The 27,299-nt window shown below is 42.6% G+C and overlaps 1 protein-coding gene across 3 annotated transcripts; it reads left to right on the top strand.

Moving 5' to 3' along the window:
* The first annotated feature begins 15,364 nt into the window (after nt 1–15,364).
* LOC112262557 (sin3 histone deacetylase corepressor complex component SDS3) lies at nt 15,365–26,901 on the top strand. Of its 3 annotated transcripts, none has more exons than XM_024438176.2 (11): nt 15,365–15,594; nt 17,416–17,485; nt 17,637–17,692; nt 19,500–19,571; nt 19,953–19,972; nt 20,154–20,310; nt 22,046–22,141; nt 22,451–22,537; nt 23,559–23,664; nt 25,290–25,374; nt 26,141–26,901. In XM_024438176.2, the coding sequence occupies exons 1-11, from the start codon at nt 15,483–15,485 to the stop codon at nt 26,237–26,239; spliced, it is 960 nt and encodes a 319-aa protein (XP_024293944.1). In that variant the 5' UTR covers nt 15,365–15,482; the 3' UTR covers nt 26,240–26,901. The 3 variants fall into 3 exon arrangements, with proteins under 3 accessions (XP_024293944.1, XP_024293946.1, XP_024293945.1); XM_024438178.2 differs by lacking the exon at nt 15,365–15,594 and adding an exon at nt 15,951–16,374; XM_024438177.2 differs by lacking the exon at nt 15,365–15,594 and adding an exon at nt 16,382–17,223.
* The last annotated feature ends 398 nt before the right edge of the window (nt 26,902–27,299 follow it).

Genomic DNA, 27,299 nt, shown 5'->3' with positions numbered 1-27,299 from the left:
CTTTAGTTCTGGCGGCCTCTATAAATGTTATGGTTTAAACAAACAAAAAAACGACATTCACTGTATGTGTCACAGTTGTTTAGATCATGCCCGTTGATTATTGATCATGATCAATACATTGCACTGATCAAATGTCGTGTTGTCAAGACCATTGTCATTTAACTCTAGACAATATTGGACGTTTTAGTATGTGCTGTTTACAAGGAGAAACAATCGAGTTCAGAGTCAAAGCAGACGAGGACAGGAGGTGGATGAGAGAAACAAAAATGTATCGGTTATCGGCTATAAAGGATCATCAACAGACAATTTTTGGGGATAGAAAAACTAGGGATATCAATGTTAAAAATGAAAATGAATACTTGGGTACTGTATTAGGTTTCAGTCAAGTCCACATTAATAAAATAACATGGGGTTAATTGCATTTTTAAAAATGAGAAAACCCACATTTATTTTTTGGGGCTTTATGTATATTGTTCAATGGTGCATTGGGACAATATTGACCTCTGAAAGCGATGAAAGTCGGTCACAGAAATGTACATTCTGATCAAATGTGTCACTTGGCAGTGTTTATAAAAACTAAGGCGACACAATTGAGAAAAATGAAATAAATAAACAATAAGGCGAACCTGACATCTGGTGTTAGAATTTAGAATGACACCTTTAATACTAGACAGTCCATGGAATGTATGTCTAATAAAAACATGATGAGTTGCAGGAAATCCATGCAAAACGCTTAAAAAGTAAATTGAAGTATTAGGTCCTCGAATTAGGTCCCGGGTTAGACCCCCATTTTCCCCTCTGCCTCCCTCTCAGTGTCTATAGCCCAGGGCAGCAGTGATGAGTCTTGGCAGGGTGTTCATGGGAATATCTGTGCATCAGGCAGATACTGTACTTCTCCATAGTGCATGTGTATAATGGTCTGGACGTTGTTCGGAACAAGACTCGCATAACCTTGCCTGAGACCTTCAGACTTTCTTTGGCTCCCAAGCCAATACCTAGGCTTTGGTAGAGCTAGAAAACAGTCTTGTGAGATGCGAGTTCGATCCCCGGTCAGGCAAACTGGTGCTGTGATCGAGATGAGTCTCTGCGAGGTCAAAGGGGGGCGAGGTGTAATGGAGGAGGTTTGGAACCACGGGCCACACTTGCGTGATGTGTACCTTGCCAGTGAGACCTGAAAATGTGCATTGGCTACCAAGCTAATTCCTAGGCTTGAGCTAGCTCAGCGGGCTAACAGTCTTTTGACATGTAGAAGACCTAGGTTTAACCTTGGCCACAGACAGTGTGTTCAAGCTCAATCAGATATGACTGGTATCACACAAGGTTATTATAGTTTTGTGTTTTATGTTAGTTTTTATTTCTATTAGTTTTAAGATTTGTGTTTGAAATTCGGTTTAATTTCAGTTAGTTCTCAGATCTGATTTACTAGTTTTATTTTGTTAAAGTTTTATAAAAATATAAAAAATAGTTTTAGTGTTAGGGACAGAAAGTATCCTGTGTCGGAGGCCAGGAGCCATTTGTGTTGTATAGTTTTTTAGCTTGTTACTTCTTGCCACTTTGGGGCAGTAATGCTGGTTCAGGTCATAGGTTAAGTTCGTTATAAAGGGGGGCTGAACACACTGATTACCCATGTGTTTTTTTGCTGCTCATTAAAAAATGGATTTGGGTCTTGGGGGTGTGGTTCGATGTGGGGGTGTTATGTTCGCTATATCATACCCTGGCAGTTAATGTTGTTTGTCCCTCCTGAGTCACCGTAGCAACAACATAGCCTCCAACACTTCCTCAAAATAGTCTGAACTATCTTAAATAAAGCTAGCTAGTTAGAAGTAGATAGCAGTAGCCGGCACATTGAGGAAGCAGGGCACATTAGCTTAATCAGTTTAGCATATAACTTCTTACTTTCTTGTGTTCTTATTTTGTTTTTTAAATTTCTTCATGTGTTTCTGTTCTACCTCATGTTATTTTTAGTGCTACATTGATATATATTACTGCATTGTTGAGTTTGGAGATTGCAAGAAAAGCATTTCACTGTTCTTGTGCACGTGATAATAAAACTTGAAGCTTTTCAAGTCACTGTGAGCCGGCGACGTGTGTGCTTTGGCGACGTTTAGTTTTTACAACTTTCTCACTATCTATTACCAGAGTGTGTGTCTGTCTGGCACTGTTTCCTAGGGAATCATGTTACAGAACAGGTCAGTGCGGAACACAAGATGCTCGTGAATGGGTTTATCATTTTGGAATACTGTGGCAGTTGGGATGCAAGTGCGCATCGACTCAATTCTCATTTCGCCCAAAACGGACTCAAGTGATCATTATCAAACACATCAAGTGGCCACTCCATTAAGGGCTTAGGGGTCAATTGTTCTTTCAACATAACTCTGGCAAAGTGTTGTCTTATGTAATCAAGTCCAAGGCGCATAGTAAGGTCTGTCTCACTGTCTGGAGGTTCTGCTGCTAACCAACATGAAAAAATACTAGTTTGCTATAGAATACCACCACAGGAGGCTGGTGGCACCTTCATTGGGGAGGACGGGCTCGTGGTAACGACTGGAGCGGAATCAGTGGAATGGTATTCTACATTAAACACATGGTTTCCATGGTTTCCAGGTGTTTGATGCCATTCCATTTGCTCCGTTCCGGCCATCATTATGAGCCGTCCTCCCCTCAGCAGCCTCCACTGAATACCACAAAACTGTAGTATACTTTAGAATACTATACTGCACACTTTTAGTATCCCTCGATCACACTATAGAATGTTCAAGTATACTGTAGAATACTATAGTAAATACAAAAAAAAAAAACGAAAATATATATTTTTTAAAAACACTAGTAGATACTAATACGGTAATGTCCGCAACAACATTATCCGTTCAGACCCCAGTTCTACCTACCTAACTATAGGTTATGTAAAATGTTATAGTATTTCTACTTCAGGAAACCTACAGGAGAAATACTATAACAAAAATATTATAGTAAACACTACAGTAATGTCCGCAAAAACACTACAGTAAATAGTCTAGTATTTACACCATATACTGAAATATTCTTTATGTGGGACATTTGACATTTTAGTCATTCAGCAGACCCTCTTATCCAGAGTGACTTAAAGTTAGTGCATTCGTATTAAGATAGCTAGGTGGGACAACCACATATCACAGGCATAGTAAGTACACTTTTCCTCAATAAAGTAGCTATCAGCTATAAGTCAGAGCTAGACAGGGGGAGAAGGGGGAATCGATTGCAAGTGTTGGTTCAAGAAGAAAAAAAATGGGGGGGTGTGTGGGTCGAGGTGAGGTGGGGAATAATTTTTTTCAAGATACTCTTTGAAGAGGTAGGGTTTCAGGTGGTTCAGAAGATGGGCAGGGACTCTGCTGTTTTAGCTTCAGGGGAAAGCTGGTTCCACCATTGGGGTTCCAGGACAGAGAAGAGCTTGAACTGGGCTGAACGGGCGATGGGCCTAGAGACCAGAGGTGACAGAATGGACTGCTCGGATTGGACTGTAGGGTTTGAGCATAGCCTGAAGGTAGGGAGGGACAATTGGATAGAGTGCAAAAAGCTTTGCTAGGCAGTACCGCAAGTATCTGTGAACCCCCAGATTCAGAAGCTTAAAATCCCCATTTAATGTTTGCCCAACATTTTGAGAGAAAAAAACTAAAACTGAACATAATTCCTAATGGTTTTTATTTTAGTTAGTTTTGGAGTTAAATGTAAGAATTTCAGTATAGTTTTAGTTCTTCAAATGGGTTTGTTCATTATTTTAGACGGAAGTCGTTGAGCAAAGTCGGTAAGTGAAGTCTGGGGAGGTACATAAGCACATATGCAAGTCGGACTACTTCTGCTGTTTCAAGGAAACTCGACAATGGTAGACATGGCTTTCACCTTTGTTATTTCAGATGAAGTGGATGCTATCGAAATTGGTTCTACTAAGCTATATGGAATTGCTTTAACAAAGTCATACCAACGATCATTTTGCTATTTGATTTAGAAATGTAACACCCTTTGAAGTAACCAAAAAATATTTTAAAAAATGCTTGATGACATTTTTTATTTGGCCTTACTTCTATTAGTACATACAAACTCATTGAACAACAGATGAACCTACCCCTAAAAATCTAAAGGAAGTTTGTTCTGAAGTGTCTGTCCTATATCTGAGAGATATAAGACAGATCAGGAATAGTTTTTTTAAAATATTTGTTTTATACATGTGGTTAACCTCTTATTTTTGGCATTAAACAGTCTCCATATATACTGTACTTCCATTCACTTTTTCAACTGGTACCCAGGACCTTCAGACGAGTCTTGTGAGGCCTGTGGGCGTCCTAGAGCAAAATAACATGTACGTGTTCGTGAGAGTCTCGCTTTTCCATAGAGGGGTCAGATTAGTGTGTAGCCCAAACTGTTTGGACGCTACAGAGAGAAGTTGGCAGATCGGCTGTCCCAAGACACTTGTAGAGAACACCATCCTGGGAGTGAGAGTCTCATCTTTTCATCGAGGGGTCATGCTAGTTTCTAGGCCAAACCATTTGGACGCTACAGACGATTCTGTGAGAAGACCGATTTTCAGGATACCTCATAGAAGTGAGACATCGGCGCATGTGGTGGATTGAGACACGTCCAATGCAAGACACCAGATATCTCTCGTTTAAACAGACAGATTTTGATGTTCGTTTTTTATTACGCAAAATCAACTCTAGGGTGTTTTAAAGGACCGTTTTCGGGACATTGCCAGTGTAGAAATCCCCTAGATTAACAAATGCGTCTTTTACAATATGTATAACATTTTATTCACACTTAATAAACAAATCAACAAAAAAAAATATTTGTTTTTTGTTGACAACAATATTACAGACAAGACAAATTCCTGGCTATAACATGGGACACAACATTACAGTAACATCTAGATAAATACATCCGCTATATTGTCGCAAGTTGGATAATTTATTTGTTAACGTGAGAAATGTGGATCGAAAATAGATTGTAAAGGATGTACGGATTAACATCTATTTAAGCTCTGAAGGTTCATCCGCCCAAAACAGTAAACATGCATTGATAATAACCAATGATAGGTGACGATATCAACCATTTATGATTTCCAGTCGACTGCAGTCGAAAGCTCATGACCTTTGATCACATGCTGTAAAGGTCATGCAGTAGACATGAAGTTGAAAGTCAGACAATTTGTATACCCATAATGCAACACACTTTGCCTTGACAAAAGTGATTTGCTTGAGCGTGCCCCATGTCTATGGTCCAGACGGAGGAGAAATCCTCACACAACGCGTCCCTGACCACCTCCTGAAGTGGTCGTCCAGATCTGAACACAATACGACTTTTGTGCGTCTAGATCTGTCTTTTCAATGTGATCTTCGTATTCTGATACCAGAAGTCGCATGTAAGTGTCAAGTGTAGACACAGTGCTCTGACCTCAGTCTCCTCCTCCTGCACAGGAAGTGTGGATGTTCCTGTATCCCTACTACCACCACTACCACCTGTGGACATAGCCTGGAAGTAGGGATGCTGGTAGTGAAATGGTAAAACTGAAATAATTTGTGTTGTAGAAAATGAAAAAATTCCCTGTATTAGGTCAGTTAGGATCACCACTTTATTTTAAGAATGTGAAATGTCAGAATATTAGAAGAGAGAATGATTTATGTACAGTCAACTTAGTGCATGTAAACTTCTGACCCACTGGAATTGTGATTCAGTGAGTTATAAGTGAAATAATCTGTCTGTAAACAATTGTTGGAAAAATTACTTGTGTCATGCACAAAGTAGATGTCCTAAACTATAGTTTGTTCACAAGAAATTTGTGGAGTGGTTGAAAAATTAGTTTTAATGACTCCAACCTAAGTGTATGTAAACTTCCGACCTCAACTGTATATACAGTGGGACAAAAAAGTATTTAGTTAGCCACCAATTGTGCAAGTTCTCCCACTTAAAAAGATGAGAGAGGCCTGTAATTTTCATCATAGGTACACTTCAACTATGGCAGACAAAATGAGGAAAAAAAATCCAGAAAATCACATTGTAGGATTTTTAATGAATTTATTTGCAAATTATGGTGGAAAATAAGTATTTGGTCAATAACAAAAGTTTATCTCAATACTTTGTTATATACCCTTGGTTGGCAATGACAGAGGTCAAACGTTTTCTGTAAGTCTTCACAAGGTTTTCACACACTGTTGCTGGTATTTTGGCCCATTCCTCCATGCAGATCTCATCTAGAGCAGTGATGTTAGGGTCTGTTGCTGGGCAACACAGACTTTCAACTCCCTCCAAAGATTTTCTATGGGGTTGAGATCTGGAGACTCACTGTCAACTGCGTTTATTTTCAGCAAACTTAACATGTGTAAATATTGTATGAATATAACAAGATTCAACAACTGAGACATAAACTGAACAAGTTGCACAGACATGTGATTAACAGAATTTGAATAATGTGTCCCTGAACAAATGGGGGTCAAAATCAAAAGTAACAGTCAGTATCTGGTGTGGCCACCAGCTGCATTAAGTACTGCAATGCATCTACTCCTCATGGACTGCACCAGATTTGCCAGTTCTTGCTGTGAGATGTTACCCCACTCTTCCACCAAGGCACCTGCAAGTTCCCGGACATTTCTGGGGGGAATGGCCCTAGCCCTCACCCTCCGATCCAACAGGTCCCAGACGTGCCCAAAGGGATTGAGATCCGGCCTCTTCGCTGGCCATGGCAGAACACTGACATTCCTGTCTTGCAGGAAATCCCGCACAGAACAAGCAGTATGGCTGGTGGCATTGTCATGCTGGAGGGTCATGTCAGGATGAGCCTGCAGGAAGGGTACCACATGAGGGAGGAGGATGTATTCCCTGTAACGCACAGTGTTGAGATTGCCTGCAATGACAACAAGCTCAGTCCGATGCTGTGACACACCGCCCCAGACCATGACCGACCCTCCACCTCCAAATCAATCCTGCTCCAGAGTACAGGCCTCTGTGTAACGCTCATTCCTTCGACCAAAAACGTGAATCAGACCATCACCCATGGTGTGACAAAACCGTGACTCATCAGTGAAGAGCACATTTTGCCAGTCCTGTCTGGTCCAGCGACAGTGGGTTTGTGCCCATTGGCGACGTTGTTGCCGGTGATGTCTGGTGAGGACCTGCCTTACAACAGGCCTACAAGCCCTCAGTCCAGGCTCTCTCAGCCTATTGCGGACAGTCTGAGCACAGATGGAGGGATTGTGCGTTCCTGGGGTAACACCTGGTGTAACTCGGGCAGTTGTTGTTGCCATCCTGTACCTGTCCAGCAGGTGTGATGTTCGGATGTACCGATCCTGTGCAGGTGTTGATACACGTGTCCTGCCACTGCGAGGACGATCAGCTGTCAGTCCTGTCTCGCTGTAGCACTATCTTAGGCGTCTCACAGTACGGACATTGCAATTTATTGCCCTGGCCACATCTGCAGTCCCCAGGCCTCCTTGCAGCAGGCCTAAGGCACATTCACGCAGACGAGAAGGGACCCTGGGCATCTTTCTTTTGGTGTTTTTCAGAGTCAGTAGAAAGGCCTCTTTAGTGTCCTAAGTTTTCATAACTATGACCTTAATTGCCTACCGTCTGTAAGCTGTTAGTATTTTTATGAAATGTCTTTGAAAGACAGGGCCTTGAAAATGGGACGTTTATTTTTTTGCCTAGTTTATATATATATATACTGAACAAAAATATAAATGCAACATGTAAAGTGTTGGTCCCATGTTTCATGAGCTGAAATAAAATATCCCAGAAATGTTACATACACACAGAAAGCTTATTTCTCTCAAATATTGTGCCCAAATATGTTTACATTCCAGAGAATTTCTACTTTGCCAAGATAATCCATCCACCTGACAGCTGTGGCATATCAAGAAGCTGATTAAACAGCATGATTAAACAGCATGATCATTACACCTTGTGCTGGGGACAATATAAGGCTACTCTAAAATGTGCAGTTTTGTCACACAACACAATGCCACCGATGTCTCAAGTTTTGAGGGAGGGTGTAATTGGCATGCTACCTTCAGGAATGTCCACCAGAGCTGTTGCCAGAGAATTGAACGTTCATTTCTCTACCACAAGCCGCCTCCATCGTCATTTTAGAGAATTTGGCAGTATGTCCGACCGGCCGAACAACCGCAGACAAAGTGTAACCACGCCAGCCCAGGACCTCCACATCCGGCTTCTTCACCTGCGAGATCGTCTGAGGCCAACTACCTGGACAGCTGATGAACTGTGGGTTTGCACCCAAAAAAAAATTCTGCACAAACTGTCAGAAACCGTCTCAGGGAAGCTCATCTGCATGCTTGTCATCCTCACCAGGATCTTGACCTGCCTGCAGTTCGGCGTCGTCACCGACTTCAGTGGGCAAATGCTCAACTTTGATGGCCACTGGTCTGCTCTTCACGGATGAATTCCGGTTTGAACTGTACAACTATTCAACTGTTGTGTGGGTGAGCAGTTTGCTGATGTCTACATTGTGAACAGACTGCCCCATGGTGGCGGTGGGGTTATTGTATGGGTAGGCATAAGCTACGGAAAACAAACACAATTGCATTTTATCAATGACAATTTTAGTACACAGAAATACCTTGATGAGATCCTGAGGCCTTTCATCCGCCGCCATCACCTCATGTTCCAGCATAATAATACACAGCAGCAAGGATCTGTACACAATTCCTGGAAGCTGAACATTTCCCAGCTATTACATGGCCTGCATACTCACCAGACATGTCACCACCCATTGCATGTTTGGGATGCTCTGGATCGATGTGAACGACAGCGCGTTCCAGTTCTCACCAATATCCATCAACTTCGCACAGCCATTAAAGAGGAGTGGGAGAACATTCCACAGGCCACAATCAACAGCCTGATCAACTCTAAGCGAAAGATGTGTCGCACTGCATGAGGCAAATGATTATTCAATCAATCCCTATACCAGTCTGCTGTTCCCACATGCTTCAAGAGGGCCACCATTGTTCCTGTTCCCAAGAAAGCTAAGGTAACTGAGCTAAACGACTACCGCCCCGTAGCACTCACATCCGTCATCATGAAGTGCTTTGAGAGACTAGTCAAGGACCATATCACCTCCACCCTACCTGACACCCTTGACCCACTCCAATTTGCTTACCGCCCAAATAGGTCCACAGACGATGCAATCTCAACCACACTGCACACTGCCCTAACCCATCTGGACAAGAGGAATACCATGTGAGAATGCTGTTCATCGACTACAGCTCGGCATTCAACACCATAGTACCCTCCAAGAAGTCATGCGAGACCCTGGGTCTCGACCCCGCCCTGTGCAACTGGGTACTGGACTTCCTGACGGGCCGCCCCCAGGTGGTGAGGGTAGGCAACAACATCTCCTCCCCGCTGATCCTCAACACTGGGGCCCCACAAGGGTGCGTTCTGAGCCCTCTCCTGTACTCCCTGTTCACCCACGACTGCGTGGCCATGCACGCCTCCAACTCAATCATCAAGTTTGCGGACGACACAACAGTGGTAGGCTTGATTACCAACAACGACGAGACGGCCTACAGGGAGGAGGTGAGGGCCCTCGGAGTGTGGTGTCAGGAAAATAACCTCACACTCAACGTCAACAAAACTAAGGAGATGATTGTGGACTTCAGGAAACAGCAGAGGGAACACCCCCTATCCACATCGATGGAACAGTAGTGGAGAGGGTAGCAAGTTTTAAGTTCCTCGGCATACACATCACAGACAAACTGAATTGGTCCACTCACACAGACAGCATCGTGAGGAAGGCGCAGCAGCGCCTCTTCAACCTCAGGAGGCTGAAGAAATTCAGCTTGTCACCAAAAGCACTCACAAACTTCTACAGATGCACAATCGAGAGCATCCTGGCGGGCTGTATCACCGCCTGGTATGGCAACTGCACCGCCCTCAACCGTAAGGCTCTCCAGAGGGTAGTGAGGTCTGCACAACGCATCACCGGGGGCAAACTACCTGCCCTCCAGGACACCTACACCACCCGATGCTACAGGAAGGCCATAAAGATCATCAAGGACATCAAACACCCGAGCCACTGCCTGTTCACCCCGCTGTCATCCAGAAGGCGAGGTCAGTACAGGTGCATCAAAGCTGGGACCGAGAGACTGAAAAACAGCTTCTATCTCAAGGCCATCAGACTGTTAAACAGCCACCACTAACATTGAGTGGCTACTGCCAACACACTGTCAATGACACTGACTCTACTCCAGCCACTTTAATCATGGGAATTGATGGGAAATGATGTAAATATATCACTAGCCACTTTAAACAATGCTACCTTGTATAATGTTACTTACCCTACATTGTTCATCTCATATGCATACGTTGATACTGTACTCTATATCATCGACTGCATCCTTATGTAATACATGTATCACTAGCCACTTTAACTATGCCACTTGGTTTACATACTTATCTCATATGTATATACTGTACTCGATATCATCTACTGTATCTTGCCTATGCTGCTCTGTACCATCACTCATTCATATATCCTTATGTACATATTCTTTATCCCCTTACACTGTGTATAAGACAGTAGTTTTTTTTTGGAATTGTTAGTTAGATTACTTGCTTTTTATTACTGCATTGTCGGAACTAGAAGCACAAGCATTTCGCTATGTATGTGACAAATAAAATTTGATTTGATTTGAAATGGTGGCCACAGCAGATACTGACTGCTTTTCTGATCCACGCCCCCTACCCCCTATTCAGCCTGGAATCGAACCAGGGTTTGTAATGACACCTCTAGTACTGAGATGCAGTGTCTTAGACCGCTGCGCCACTCAGGGGCAAAAATCTGATATCAACTTTGGAGGGGACAATTACATGACATTTTCTCCATGGCTTTTCTCCAGTTCCTAAATCCTGCACTAATGAAGGCAACATCTGCTCTTTGGCCAAAAGATGGCTGGCTTGAAAACCCTTCGCTACAGTGAAAACAACACTCCTTTTATTGATGGATTATAATGTAGGGGGGAAATCGCAAAACCATCTCTCTTGAAACGTCAACACTCTGTTGGCAAGAGTTTGCGGTTCTGTAAATTCTGGGTGTGGCTGATATGGTTTTGTGCCATTGAGGTAATTGGACAATGCTGTGCCACTGTCCTCATATACTGGTGCTGCTGGCAACAAGGTTGATACCTGGTCCTGCCGTGGCTGTGACACTGTCCCCTATACTGGTGCAGCTGGCAACAAGGTGGACGCCTGGTCCTGCCGTGGCTGTGACACTGTCTCCTATACTGGTGCAGCTGGCAACAAGGTTGATACCTGTCCTGCCGTGGCACACTGTCCCCTATACTGGTGCAGCTGGCAACAAGGTGGACGCCTGGTCCTGCCGTGGCTGTGACACTGTCCCCTATACTGGTGCAGCTGGCAACAAGGTGGACACCTGGTCCTGCCGTGGCTGTGACACTGTCCCCTATACTGGTGCAGCTGGCAACAAGGTGGACACCTGGTCCTGCCGTGGCTGTGACACTGTCCCCTATACTGGTGCAGCTGGCAACAAGGTGGACACCTGGTCCTCCAGTGGCTGTGACACTGTCCTCTGAAGTCTCTCTCCTTGGCTCTTCCCCTTTCACCACCCTCACTGCCTCACAGTCTGTCTCCTAGAAAAGAAATAAGGTGTTTACCATACTAACTACCGGTACCCAAAACTACACAATTAATCACAACAGCAACACCATTGCCTTAAACAAATCTTAGTTCAGTCACCAGTTTAAGTTGAGAGTGGGGGTATCCATGGCATTGTACAATTATGTCCCTATTTTACAAGTCAAAAAAATGTAGAACCTTTCATAATGTTGCCAAACAAAGACTCAACAAACTTACCTGAGACTCCCTGTCTCTGCCAGTCTGTCTCTGCCAGTCTGTCCCTGCATATCTGTCCCTGCCAGTCTGTCCCTCAATATCTGTCCCTGGCCATCTGTCCCTGCCAGTCTGTCCCTGCTCATCTGTCCCTGCCAGTCTGTCTCTGCCAGTCTGTCCCTGCCAGTCTGTCTCTGCCAGTCTGTCCCTGCCAGTCTGTCTCTGCCAGTCTGTCCCTGCCAGTCTGTCTCTGCCAGTCTGTCCCTGCCAGTCTGTCTCTGCCAGTCTGTCCCTGCCCATCTGTCCCTGCCAGTCCGTCTCTGCCAGTCTGTCCCTGTCCATCTGTCCCTGCCAGTCTGTCTCTGCCCAGTCTGTCCCTGCCAGTCTGTCTCTGCCAGTCTGTCCCTGCCTATCTGTCCCTGCCAGTCTGTCTCTGCCAGTCTGTCCCTGTCCATCTGTCCTTGCCAGTCTGTCTCTGGCAGTCTGTCCCTGCGAGTCTGTCTCTGCCAGTCTGTCCCTGCCCATCTGTCCCTGCGAGTCTGTCTCTGCCAGTCTGTCCCTGCATATCTGTCCCCAGCTCTGCTGTCTGTGTGCCATCTGTTGCCTGCTCTGCCTAATGACATCATTGTGAAACATTTCCATTAGCATGTCACTTCTTTCTTATGAACATTTTATCAACTAGTCTTTGAGATATTAGGCTACTAGGGTTCTTACTTTGCGTTTTGGTGCACTGAAAAATACTCTGATGTCTGTCTTTTTCTTTTTTTCTGACATTTTTCTACCTGGCTGGCTACACACACACACATACACACACACACACACAGTGTGTCGGTTATTTACAGTAGAAGATGGGCTCCAATCATCTTATCTTCTATCATTCTATATGGGCTTCGATCTAAACGGTAGCTAGCAAATGTGACACGGATTGCAGTGACGAGTTGACAGCTGTATGTGTTCACCATTCACACAACATATGCTGCAACCTTTTGTCATTTTAATATAGTTTGTTTCATATTGGCTGGCTTCCAACAATAGCTGAATTTGCAAAACTAGCGAGGACCAATTCCGTTTCTGTGGCTTTTCCTATAATCTTTGCTACCTAGTTAAATAAAGGTGAAATAAAATCAAATAAAAAAAGTTCCATAGGGACAAGTTAGCTTTTGCAACGAGACCATTAAAGATATTTAAGACAATGGTAGAAGAGAGTGTAGTTCTGTTCAGTTGGGAGTTCAGTTTATCGCTAGCCTTATCACAGGGACTTTGAAGCACTACAGCTGCATGCTGATCTTGGAATAAACTGACGATAGCAAAGATTCCATCTTTGACGACGCCACATAAATGGAATAGGTACTAGCTAGCTTAATAGATCATATTTGCCCGCTAGCTCTGCAAATTCAGCTAGTGTGAGTGTGAACCCTGCCAGCATAAAAAAAAAACATTGCTATTGCGCGATTGATTGGATTAACCTCCCGTCAATTACGTGCATTGAGTGCCTTTCAGACAGTAGATACGAACCCTCTGTTACCTAGCCAGCTAAGGAACTGGCAGTGGATCAAACCATTGTGAGGCAAAGGGCGGGGGTCGCAATCTTTTATAACTTAAAAACGTGCTATTAAGTGTCTAGAATCAGCACAAGTGCTTTCATTGAGCATTATTCATATTATTTAAATTACATAGTTATGTTTACAGTGTCCTCCCCTGGGATTTCCGCCTATGGCGCCACTCAGGAGCATAGGGTATATTTTTAACGGTAGGGTGGCTACTTTGAAGAATCTCATATATATTTTGATTTGTTTAACACTTTTTTGGTTACTACATGATTCCATATGTGTTATTTCATATGTTGATGTCTTTACTATTATTCTACAATGTAGAAAACAGTAAAAATAAAGAAAAACCCTTGAAAGGGTAAGTGTGTCCAAACTTTTGACTGGTACTCTATATAGGAAAGACACAACGAGACTACAAAAATACTATTTAGACTATTAATATATACATATTAATATTCTTAGAGTACAGTTCAATTATATCTTTAGAAAGAGGAGAGGTGCTGTGATAATGATTTTTTAAATTTGTTAAAAAGCTAAACCTGCTTTTTGCCTGAGTAACCTCTTGTGGCAGAGCATTCCACAATGACATGGGTCTGAACGAGGGATTAAATCTGTTTTTGGTTGGGGTACTGGGAAGAAACCCAGGGTGGCGTGTCTGGTGGGGGTATGTCTAGTGCATTCATAAAGTATTCCGACCCCTTCACTTTTTCCACATTTTGTTATGTTACAGCCTTATTAGGTAAATAAGGTGTTTCTGATTAAAAAAATGTAAATTTACAAACATTTTGAAAAAAACTGTTTTTGCTTTGTCATTATGGGGGTTTTGTATTTTGTATGTATTATGGATCCCCATTAGTTCCTGCCAAAGGCAGCAGCTACCCTTCCTGTGGTCAAGCAAAATTAAGGCAGTTTATACAATTGTAAAAACATTACAATACATTCACAAATTTCACAACACAGTGTGTGCCCTAGGGTCCCCTACTCCACCACTACCACATATCTACATTTTCAACCATTTTAGAATAAGGCTGTAACGTAAAAAATATATATATGAAAAAGTCAAGGGTTCTGAATACTTTCTGAAAGCACTGTACCATACTTTGTGCCTTATTGCTTAATCATAGCAGTCATGCGAGTTAAATAGACATCCATTGATAGAAAAGTGTGTAAAGGCAAATGATTTCCTTTGAAAAGCCTTTGCGTTATGACAGCTCGCAATAGTTTGCTTATACCGTCATTACAAATTACTACAATATTCCTTATTAATTGCCTCTAACGATATGGAAAATGGTTTATAGTATAAATATGGCAACTCATCTCTTGCCGTGGGAAAAAATATGGCCTTGTTTTCCGCGCTTTGGGCAGGTTTTTAGTGCTTTTTCGGCTAGATATTTTTTGCTAGACCTAAGATTATCTGGTCAATATGATGGATATTCTGTGTTTGGGGTCCCTATATACCCAGGTTTAGGGATATTAATAGTTTAGTGTCTATACAGTTATGTGAACGTGAGGGTAGTAAATACTTTCAGGACATGCACTTTACCCCGATAGCCATTATGTTATGATTGACCCAGCGCAGGGTCAATTCGTAACAAAATCGGGGCTAGCAAATCAACATGTGGCAAATATTGGCACTCAATGTAAACCCTTTGCTGTTGGGAATTAGCTGACTGGTCAAATAAGAAACAACGGTTTACTAATATGAAGTGAATGGTTGTCCGGCATGTGCAATTCTGTATAGCATTTAATTGCAAACTTATTTGATACAAATCGCTGAAAATCTTTTGCTCTGCACAAGGGCTGACCTCGAAATGCCTAATTAGACTGCTAAAATATAGCGAAGATACTGGTAACTAACCCTGTTTCATGGAAAAACGCTATTTAATTTATACTATTACATTGGTGTATGCATGACACAAAGATGTGATAAAATTACTATTTAAAAATAATCTCTACAGTTTTGTTTTAAATATTTTGGTCAGGCGCAATAACGGCCATCTTACTTCTCATGGGGTCTTAACAGATGTAGGCGCTGTTTTGTTCTGAACTGCAAATTCCAAATCGATTGTTTATCTAACGTTTGTTTACATTTTTACTTGCCATCAAATGGCTTCTACTTTACTATCACCGATGGTAGATTATTACAATGATGAAGAAGAACTTGATAGTGTGGACGACGACGATGATCGAAGCTTCAGGGGAAGAGACTCGGAAGAAGGTAGGTTCGCCAATGTAGCACATTTTGTTAGCTAGCTACTCTTGTGATATTTGCTAATAAACGTTGTTAGTTTTCTCAAATAGTCTCCTAAAACTAGTGTGACCTTTGCACATTTTTTTAATTATTTAAAAAAAAAAAGAATGAACCCATCCCCATTGAAGAGTAAAGTTTGGGTAACTAACGCTAGCTAGCCAGCGTTGAATTAACACAGGTTTCTATAATCCAGCTTGTTGTTCGCAGGAGTTTAATCATGAGTCCAAACCGTTAAAAACGAGAGTTTCTATTGGACAAATACAGATAGGTCCCGCCCCTTTTCGTTAGGTTGTAATGAATACGCCCCTGGCAGGAAAGCTACCTGTTAGTGTAGATGGGGGACAAGTTCATTATCTTTTTCAACTTTCATGTTTAGCGGTCAAGCCCGGCTTTACTTTTATACAGCAACACGTTGTCAAGTGGTGGACAGACAGCTCTAACGTAATATATTATATATAAGAGAGAGAAAGTGGTCTTTGTAACCGTGCATTGGACTTGGAGTCTCGATTTTGGAGTTAAATTCGTAACAAACAGGCAGACAGTCATTCTCAGTAAAACATTTGTAGTGGTTGACAGGTGGCGAGAAAGACTCATCATTTGCTTTAACACCAATATGATTTCAGTGATTGGCCTTTTCTGACACAGTCTTGCCACTGTTGGTGTGAAGTATAAGAAACTATATTTGATTTTGTAATTTCAGCTCTCCTTTACATGTCCAGTTAACTTTGAGGCCAGCCATTTCATTGGGTACGTGCGTAGATGAAGGTGGTTTGTTGGGATTTAGCTAAATTAGGTTTCAAGGCCGCGCGCTGATGCAGGCTATTTCCAAATGTCACGTTGCATTTGTGCTGTTAACTTTGGGTATAGCTACAGATTTTAAGCAATGACCCTTTACTCATGTTACCTGTATTTGATGGAGAGTTGTGTTAGTCTTGTCAATGCTAAGTCAACCATTCACTGGTGTTGTAACTAGCTAGCAAGCGTTAACGTTACGCCGCTAGCTAACGTTAGCTACCATCAGCTGACAGGTCACCGGCAAAACCTGCTTTGGCGCTGGCAAACTCAGTAGCTAACGAGCTAGTCGGGTATCTAAAATAGGTACCCAACTACGTATTCTCATGCAGGCCACGCAGAGATTGCATCTAGCTAACAAAATTTGAAACCGGTTCAATTGCCAAGTCTTGAATTAGCCGTTGCTAATAGCTAAATTGGCTAGCTTGACAAATCGCTCTCGTATTTGGCTTCATCAATTTGCTACGCGTTAGCAACGGGACAAATGTTAGGCACTCAATGTAAACCCTTTTGTTGCGAATTAGCTGGCTGGTCAAATAAGAAACGACTGTTTACTAATCTGGAGTCACTGCCCGGTCTGTGCAATTCTGGTTAACATTTAATTGCTAACTTTTTTGATAGAAATGAGCAAGCCTGTTAGCTGAACGCTTAGTTAGCTAGCTTGCCATCTTGCGTGTGGCTACTTTAGCCTACGACATAACATTTCGCATTTATCAGACGACCTTGTTTTACTTTGTTAGTTTATTTTTGTATAAGTTTAAAGGGAAATGGCTGGTAACGCACTCATTGGGGATCCAAATAAAGGTAACTTGACTGAGTAGCTACATCTATCCTACTACTGTTTCCAGCTTTCCTAAAATTAGAAATTTCATTGACTTGCTATTGAACAAATTGTTCAGAAAACGTTTTCTTGGCATAGGCCCTATGTCATATGATATTTGTGAACTGTTAGCCTACTTACTGACGTCTGCCATTTTTTTCTTCTCCCTCTTTCAGACACAGAAGATGCCAGTGAAACTGACCTGGCGAAACATGATGAGGATGACTATGTGGAAATCAAAGAACAGTGAGTGTTGTCCACCAATTGCACAGTTACACTGGATAGAATATATGTTGACTTGGATGAAATGGGATGTTCAAAATGTAGCCTGATCTTGAAGGACTACATTTACAGATTTAGTAGTTGGTTGTGATAATCATGTTTTATTTGGTTTCAGGATGTACCAAGACAAGCTGGCATCATTGAAAAGGCAGTTGACGCAACTCCAAGAGGGTAGTGTCACTGTTTCCAATTATCCTCACTGCATTTATGAATTAGGCCTATCCTATAATCAGTTCATTATCCTCCTTGCATTCACAATCAATGTCATGAATTCCTCCGTGTGCATAAGTAGAACTGAGCAGACCTATCATTTTGCACAACTGTTATGATGGCTCCTCAGAGGTGGTGCTCTTTGCTTTCAGAGATTGGTTGGAAAAGAAGTTAGGCATACAGTTGAAGTTGGAAGTTTACGTACACTTGTTTTTCAACCACTCCACAAATGTCTTGTTAATAAACTATAGTTTCGGCAAGTCGTTTAGGACATTTACTTTGCATGACAAGTAATTTTCCAACAATTGTTTACAGACAGATGATTTCACTTATAAAACACTATCACAATTCCAGTGGGTCAGACGTTTACATACACTAAGTTGACTACCTTTAAACAGCTTGGGAAATTCCAGAAAATGATATCATATGCTAATTGACATAATTTGTCAATTGGAGATTTACCTGTGGATGTATTTCAAGGCCTACCTTCAAACTCAGTGCCACTTTGCTTGACATCATGGGAAAATCAAAATAAATCAGACAAGACTTCAAATAAATTGTAGACCTCCACAAGTCTAGTTCATCCTTGGGAGCAATTTCCAAACGCCTGAAGGTACGACATTCATCTGTACAAACAATAGTATGCAGTTAAACACCATGGCACCACGCAGCTGTCATACTGCTCAGGAATGAGACACTTTCTGTCTCCTAGAGATGAATGTACTTTGGTGTGAAAAATGTATATCGATCCCAGAACAGCAAAGGAACTTGTGTAGATGCTGGAGGAAACGGGTACAAAAGTATCCATAACCACAGTAAAGCAAGTCCTATATCGACATAAGCTGAAAGGCTGCTCAGCAGGGAAGGAGACACTGCTCCAAAACTGCCATAAAATAGCCAGACTACGGTTTGCAAACTGCACATGGGTACAGCGATCATACTTTTTGGAGTAATGTCCTCTAGTCTGATTAAATAAAAATGGAACTGTTTGGCCATAATGACCATCGTTATGTTTGGAGGAAAAGGGGGAGGGTTGCAAGCCGAAGAGCACCATCCCAACTGTGAAGCATGGGGGTGGCAGCAACTTGTTGTGGGGGTGCTTTGCTGCATAAGGGACTGGTGCACTTCACAAAATAGATGGCTTCACGAAGAATGAAAATTATGTGGATATATTGAAGCAACATCACTCAGGAATTTAAAGCTTGGTTGCAAATGGGTCTTTTCAAATGGACAATGACCCCAAGCATACTTCCAAAGTTGTGGCAAAATGGCTTAAGGACAACAAGGTCAAGGTATTGGAGTGGCCATCCCAAAGCCCTGACCTCAATCCCATAAAAAATTTGTGGGCAGAACTGAAAAAACATGTGCAAGCAAGGAGGCCTACAAACCTGACTCAATTACACCAGCTCTGTCAGGAGGAATGGGCCAAAATAACCCAACTTATTATGGGATACTTGTGGAAGGCTACCCGAAACGTTTGACCCAAGTTTAAAGAATTTAATGGCAACGCTACCAAATACGAATTGAGTGTATGTACACTTTTGACCCACTGGGAATGTGATGAAAGGAATAATTCTCTCTACTATTATTCTGACATTTCACATTCCTAAAATAAAGTGGTGATCCTAACTGACCTAAAACAGGAAATTCTTACTAGGATTAAATGTCAGGAATTATGAAACTGAGTTTAAAGGTATTTGGCCTAGGTGTATGTAAACTTCTGACTTCAAATGTATATGCTGTGTTTTAATTAAACTCTTCCCTGCAGGAACACTTCAGGAGTACCAGAAGAGAATGAAGAAGCTGGACCAACAATACAAGGAGAGAGTCCGCAATGCTGGTAAGAAAATGGCACTGTTGTGGAATAGGATCACTGTGCTCATCCCTAAATGGCTCCCTATATAGTACACTACCTTTGGACCAGGGCCCATAAGGCGTAGGGTGCCATTTGGGATACACTCAGTCACCGTTAAGTTGTTGCCACATGGAGAGACCTCATTCTGTGTCATTTGAACTTGAACACCCAAAGTGTGTGCTGCATTTTTGAGGGAGCCAGCTTGTAAGCATTTACTGCAGCATTTATTCCTGCTGTGTACATGATGAATAAAAACACTATTTTGTGGTTGTTGGTTTTGTGCTTAAAGTCAATGTGACAGCCAGGGATTAACTGACAATGCAGTCAACATGAGTGTTAACATTGTCATTTGTTTCTTTCTTATAGATCTCTTTCTCCAACTTGAGGTAAGAGATGTTTTGATATTATTACCTAACATGGAAATTCAACTGAATCCTTCACCTGTGAATTATTGCATTTTTTAAAATGTATTTTATGGCCTTTCGACACAATCTCTGGTTCCTTCTCTCTCTGGTTCCTTCTCTCTCTGGTTCCTTCTCTCTCTGGTTCCTTCTCTCTCGCTCTCAGACAGAACAGGTGGAGAGGAACTACATCAAAGAGAAGAAGGCGGCGGTGAAAGAGTTTGACGATAAGAAGGTGGAGCTGAAGGAAAACTTAATTGCTGAGCTAGAGGAGAAGAAGAAGATGATAGAGAATGAGAAATTAACAATGGAGCTGACAGGCGGTAGGAGAATCACTGAGACTGTCTCCCTCCCTCATCTCACTCTGAGGGGGGGGGGTAAAAAGACTGATGGGTGACGGTTGGTTTTTGCTGAGGAAGAAGACTATGTAGGCTAACTTGTTTTATCCTCAGTGGAAGTTTTTTGGAGATGGAGTTTCTTAGCTCATCTTATATCTCACAACCTTCATACTAACAAGGGCTAAAAGTCTTAGATACATTGTTTTCACTCTCTAACTTGCAGATTTTCATGCTAATCATTCAATTGAAGATCTCCGTTTCAGTGCAGTGATGTTAGTTTTATCCTATAAGGTCATATACATACACATATTGGCCAGTTTATTATGTACACCACCCAGTTCACACACATAGTTTGCACCTATATAAAGCAGGCGTTCAGTTGCTGTTTCATTGAACATTAGAATGGGCAAAACAAGTGACCTAAGAGACTTTGGTGGTTTGTTCGCTGGTTCCAGTATCTCAGAAACAGACGGCATCCTGGGCTTTTCACACACGGCAGTGTCTAGGGTTTACTGAGACAACGCGGCAAGAATCGTGCAATCTAACAGGCGTGCCACAAATGGGCAAATCACGGCGTAGAATGGCTTCTCGGTAAGCACAACTCATCGGTCCTTGTCACAGATGAGCTATTGCAGCAGATGACCGCACCGGTTCCACTCCTTATCAGCTGGGCATGCAATCACCAACACTGGACAATTGAGTGGAAAAACATTGCCTGGTCCAACGAATCCTGGTTCCTGTTGGCATACAGATGGCAGTCAGGATTTGGAGTAAGCAGCATGAGTCCATGGCCCTATCCTGCCTGGTGTCAATAGAGGCTGATGGTGTAATGGTGTGGGGAATGTTTTCCTGGCACACGTTAGGTCTCTTGATACCAACTGAGCAACATTTCCATGCCCAGGTTGTTCTGGAGGCAAAGAGGGGTCTGACCCTGTACTAGAACTGCACTGTTGAATCGGATCACTGAATGTGTGTGTGTGTGTGTACACACACTGAGTATACCAAACATTGGGATAATCTCCATAATATGGAGTTGGCCCATGTCTCCAATGCTTCCCACAGTTGTCAAGTTGGCTGGATGTCCTTTGGGTGGTGGACCATTCTTGTTAAAACCCAGCAGTGTTGCAGTTCTTGCCACTTGCCATACCTTGTTCAAAGGCACTTAAATATTTTGTCCTGCCCATTCACCCTCTGAATGGCACATGTACAATCCATGTCTCAAAGGCTTAAAAATCCTTCTTTAACCTGTCTCCTCCCCTTAATCTACACTGATTTGAAGTGGATTTAACAGTTGACTTCAATAAGGGATCATAAGATTCACCTGGTTAGTCTGTCATGGAAAGAGCAGGTGTTTTCTTTTAAACTTTTTTATTTAACTAGGCAAGTCCGTTAAGATCAAAATTGTATTTACAATGACGGCCAAACCCAGACGATGCTGGGCCATTTTTGCACCGTCTTATGGGACTCCCAATCACGGCCGGTTGTGATACAGCCTGGATACAGCCTTAGACCGCTGCGCCACTCGGGAGCCCCAAGTTTTGTATACTCGGTGTACATGTACCAATATAGCTTTTCTCTGTGTTATACCCACATGAGTGTCACCCATATAGTTATTAGAATGTACATTCCCATTGAAGTGCTCTGACAGGTGGACTAGTAGTAATATTTCTACAGTGTCGGGTGCATGGCGGTAAGCTCATTCCATATTACCCCTGTGTAGATTCCATGGAGGTGAAACCCATCATGACCCGGAAGTTAAGGAGGCGGCCCAACGATCCAGTCCCCATTCCAGACAAGCGGAGGAAACCTGCACCTGATATCCTTTACTAGAAGTCCAATCACTCTGTCTGTCCTGTCTACAACAGTGTTGATCCATGTTAGGCACTGTCCAGCTTCAAAGAATCTCGTCTTGACTGATTAGTTACATTTCACTTCTTCTTTTTCATCTTCACAGGGTTAAAACTTACCAGATAGAGTTTTTACCCCTTCATATATATATATATATATATATATATATATATATATATATATATATATATACACACACACACACACACACACACACACACACACACACACACAAATGATGATTTGATTAAGATGAGTTGTCCTTAACGATCCACACCTCAGCTTAACTATTTGCTAACTGATGACCAGATCCTGGAAGATCTGCGAATACTGAACAAGCAGCTGAAATCCCCTAAGCGTCCAGGTATGTGAGCAGTCCATTTTTTACAACTGTTAGGATTGTTTTGTTTTCAGTCTAAATGCCATCAAGCCAAAATGAGGATGAATCAAGTTATTATACAGGATTTTTGTTCAGACTACAAAAACATGTTCATTTTATTTACATGAAACATCAAGAACTCCCGGGCTGGCAGCGTTTTTAGTAAATTAACTATTTACATTGAAATTACTTTAGTTTTTCTCAAATCAAATGTATTTATATAGCCCTTCGTACATCAGCTGATATCTCAAAGTGCTGTACAGAAACCCAGCCTAAAACCCCAAACAGCAAGCAATGCAGGTGTAGAAGCACGGTGGCTAGGAAAAACTCCCTAGAAAGGCCAAAACCTAGGAAGAAACCCAGAGAGGAACCAGGCTATGTGGGGTGGCCAGTCCTCTTCTTGCTGTGCCGGGTGGAGATTATAACAGAACATGGCCGAGATGTTCAAATGTTCATAAATGACCAGCATGGTCCAATAATAATAAGGCAGAACAGTTGAAACTGGAGTAGCAGCACGGCCAGGTGGACTGGGGACAGCAAGGAGTCATCATGTCAGGTAGTCCTGAGGCATGGTCCTAGGGCTCAGGTCCTACGAGAGAAAGAGAGAATTAGAGAGAGCACACTTAAATTCACACAGGACACCGAATAGGACAGGAGAAGTACTCCAGATATAACAAACTGACCCTAGCCCCCCGACACATAAACTACTGCAGCATAAATACTGGAGGCTGAGACAGGAGGGGTCAGGAGACACTGTGGCCCCATCCGAGGACACCCCTGGACAGGGCCAAACAGGAAGGATATAACCCCACCCACTTTGCCAAAGCACAGCCCCCACACCACTAGAGGGATATCTTCAACCACCAACTTACCACCCTGAGACAAGGCTGAGTATAGCCCACAAAGATCTCCGCCACGGCACAACCCAAGGGGGGGGCGCCAACCCAGACAGGATGACCACATCAGTGACTCAAACTCGATTCTCACGCCATGTTTTCTCCCCCAGTGTCTCCGTCGTCTCCAGATCAAATGCCCACCATTCCAATGGAGGCCCCCTCACAGCGCTATGAGGCCCGCATTGAAGAGGGAAAGCTGTACTACGACAAGAGATGGTACATGCACACTGACTATCTTTTTCATTTGGTTGATTAGAACATTTTTAAAAAACACAAAAAAAAATAAACACAGCAAAAAGGGGGAATTTTGTACTTTTATTGTCTGCTGTTGTGGTTTATCGCTGTTTTAATAGGATTGGTCTAAATATAAGATCTACTGAACTGATTCCCTATAATATAATGCCTAGTGTTTTAATTCATGATGCGCTTGACTTTTATTAGCCACTAGATGGCGCCACAGCCGTGTAAATCCTCATGCTCTACTTACTGAAGAATTCTTGGCTTTGCTGATATGTCTGGTTTTTTTAAGACTTCAAAAACAAGATTCAAGAAATGGAAATCATGTTTGTAGTATGTTTATAGTAACATTCCCTCTGGCCAATAGGTCATATTTCATATTAACCAATGGGTGGCTGGAATGTTAGCCAGTCAAGCTCATACTACCTGTCACCATGAAATTACATTACATCGCTATCATGAGGATGGAACATGAGTTTTGGCATACAGAGCAGTATGCCATTTGGTGATAGTTCCATAGGCTGACAGAAATGACAGTGTTTGCTTGGATGGGATAATCTGTCCTCTCAGGCCCTTTGGGTAAAGAGTAGCTCTCTGCATAGGACATCACGCACCAATGAATAATTCCTTTTGAAGAGTGGAAAATATGAAATGTGCTCCTCTGTGATATTAAAAATGGCTTTCCATGACTTTCATGTAGCCTTTGATCAATTCTGAAGTGAGAGAGGGGATCTCAGTTGAGTGAAGTGTTCGCTGCTATCGTTCTCGCTTCCACAGTCTCACCAGACCTAGGATAAGAAAGGCTGAGGGGAGAGGATGGTGAAGACTCAGCAGCCATGGTTGAAACCACATGTGTTCTTCTCCTTTCTCCCGGTAAATGATGTTTCATCTAATGCGCTTGCCTGAAAGCAAGACAGCTGAAGCAAGCGGACATATTTTCTTCAATAAAGAAATAAACCTTTTACTGATTCTGTCTGTTCCAGCTTGTCACTCCTTTTCACTTACCTCAGGGACTCTCTCCTCAGCCACAATCAAAGACTACCTGGCTTTTGGTCATTTTGTTTCTCTCTCCATTACAGCATTGTCAGATTATCTATTATAATCTTTAAGGGATTGTGTGCTCGAGGATATTGTCCTATAGGTTTTGAAGTCCTTATCTGAGTGGACTGATTCCTGGGGCGGCAGGTAGCCCAGTGGTTAGAGCGTTGGGCTAGTAACCGAAAGGTTGCTAGATCGAATCCCTGAGTTGACAGATTAAAAATCTGGCAGTTAACATACTGTACGGTAGGCTGTCATTGTAAATAAGAATTTGTTCTTAACTGACTTGCCTAAATAGAAGTAATTCCTTCTCGTACCCCTCACTTCTCGTACCCCTCACTCAATGCCAGATAATTGATCCTGTTATACTAAATGAGCTACATGTAATATTTTCTAGGTCATGGTTTCAATAGGACAGTGCTTAGAAATTCCTACAGACTGCAATTTAAGAGAATTATCACAAACCACCAAGCATTCATTTTCCAGGATGGGAGGAAGTTTTGTGTTGCTAATGTTTTGTGCTATTTGTAGTTTTAAAAAAAACTAACTTGTGGCTTTCCCATCAGGTATCATAAGAGCCAGGCCATCCACCTGGAGTCCAAGGAGAACACCAAGATCAGCTGTGTCATCAGCTCAGTGGGAACAAATGAGGTGGGTTTCAGTTCTCATTTCCACAGCTCTATGCTTGTACCACTTAAATCCATGATATATTAGAGGGATCCATGACTTGCTAGTATAGAGTTATGGTGGTCGTAGTAGTCTGTCCAAAGTGCAGTGTAAGTATTGTATGGTGGTGTTTTAAAAAAACTTATTCAACCAGGCAATTCAATTAAGAACAAATTCTTATTTCCAAGATGGCCTGGCAAAAGGCCTCCTGTGGGGACGGGCTAAAGATGAAATGACAAAACGGACAACAGACGGCAGCATACATACAACCGCAAACTGTCTGTGAAGTAAAACGACATGCTTCCTTACATAAGGCTACGCAAACTAGTGACATGGGGTGACAACCAGGAACAACTACATGTCTCAACAACCTGTTAATCTATTTGTCCTTTGAACTCCTCCAGGGACAATAGGTCCTGGAGTTTTGGGTTGGCTTGGGGGGAATTCCAACACCAGGTGGCTAAGTAAAAGGGCCATTTTTCCATGCTCTGTTCTAATTTGGGGGGCTCTTAGCATAAAACAAGATTGAGATCTTAGCTTGTATGTGTTTTCATTTTGAGCTGGAAGATAGGATGGAAAAAATTATAGTTTTCCTAAAAATGTCCTGATATGTTTAATACAGTATATAAATTGTGGAATGTTCTTTTGTTAAGTTTTGGAACTCCTGATATGATGAGCACCATGCTTTTATTATATAGAGGCTCTTTTGCTAATGACCATAATGAGTCCTATTGGTTGTGTTTCCCCTCAGATCTGGGTGAGGAAGACCAGCGACAGCACCAAGATGAGGATCTACCTGGGACAGCTACAAAGAGGAGCGTTTATCATTCGACGACGGTCGGCAGCGTAGAAACACTACCACGCCCCTTCACACTTTCTCTTCATCCATCCATTCCTTCCATTTTAGACATGCAGTATGTTGCTCCCCCCTCCCTCACGTGGCTCTCTCCCTCATCCCTACTGTGTGCTTGGAGGACGTCTTCTCAATAACTTCCTGGTGTTTCAATCAATCAGGACCACAGGAGGGGAAGAACGACGCTTTCTGTCAGTGTCTTTTTAGCCATCACCAAGCACACGTGGAAGCCTTTCTCCTTGCAAGTTTTGGCTCAAATAGCCCTTTAGGCATTTGAGTAGACGTGCAAAGACTGGATAGCCTTGGTATAGCAAAAGTTGTCATAGCTACACTATACCTGGTCATAGGCTTAGTGAAATGATTTCCATTTTGCTTACGCCATCCAATGCTCTCAGATCTCCACAAGTGCTTCGGGGCTGAAGGTCGGTGTTTTGATTGGTCTTCCTTTATATACCTAACTTGGTTCTGTAACAGTTTCAGTCAGCTGTGCCACTCAGCATAAATCGCATGTCATCTTTCTTCATCATGACATTGTCTGGTATTGTTTTTTTGTGGTCAATTAACATTTTATCTTTTTTTCAGAATATATTGGATAGACTTTTAAGGTTTTAATTTTGTATCTGTATTATTGACATTAAATGAGTTCAGTTAAACCGAAATGTTGAATACATCTGATGTGTCTAAACTGGTTTTGCACATGGGAGGAAGATGAACATGAACCAATTTATATTTGATCGTTTTCTTGTGCGTTTCATTTATTAAATGTGTTACACTGTAACTGACAAAAGGCAGTAAGATACCAGCCACCACTGATCTAGCTTTCAGGGCCGGGCCAGCAGGTTCCCCCGCCGTAACGTGGCCAGCAGGTCCCCCCCCCGCCGTAACGTGGCCAGCAGGTTCCCCCCCCGCCGTGGCCAGCGTGGCCAGCAGGTCCCCCCCCGTCCCCCCGTAACGTGGCCAGCAGGTCCCCCCCCGTGGCCCCCCCGCCGTAACGTGGCCAGCAGGTTCCCCCCCTAACGTGGCCAGCAGGTCCCCCCCGCCGTAACGTGGCCAGCAG

The sequence above is a fragment of the Oncorhynchus tshawytscha genome, linkage group LG12, assembly GCF_018296145.1.
Source record: "Oncorhynchus tshawytscha isolate Ot180627B linkage group LG12, Otsh_v2.0, whole genome shotgun sequence".
Classification (NCBI taxonomy): Eukaryota; Metazoa; Chordata; class Actinopteri; order Salmoniformes; family Salmonidae; genus Oncorhynchus; species Oncorhynchus tshawytscha.
The sequence above is the reverse complement of the archived record's forward strand: the minus strand, read 5'-3'. Positions and strand labels throughout refer to the sequence as shown.

What these genes read in the sequence shown, in the direction of transcription:
- LOC112262557 (XM_024438176.2), top strand. Translation starts at nt 15,483, where the DNA reads ATGGCTTCTACTTTACTATCACCGATGGTAGATTATTACAATGATGAA. An exon ending in ATCTCTTTCTCCAACTTGAG is followed by an intron (nt 19,973 to 20,153) that starts GTAAGAGATGTT and finishes TCTCGCTCTCAG; the next exon opens with ACAGAACAGGTGGAGAGGAA. An exon ending in GAAATCCCCTAAGCGTCCAG is followed by an intron (nt 22,538 to 23,558) that starts GTATGTGAGCAG and finishes TTTCTCCCCCAG; the next exon opens with TGTCTCCGTCGTCTCCAGAT.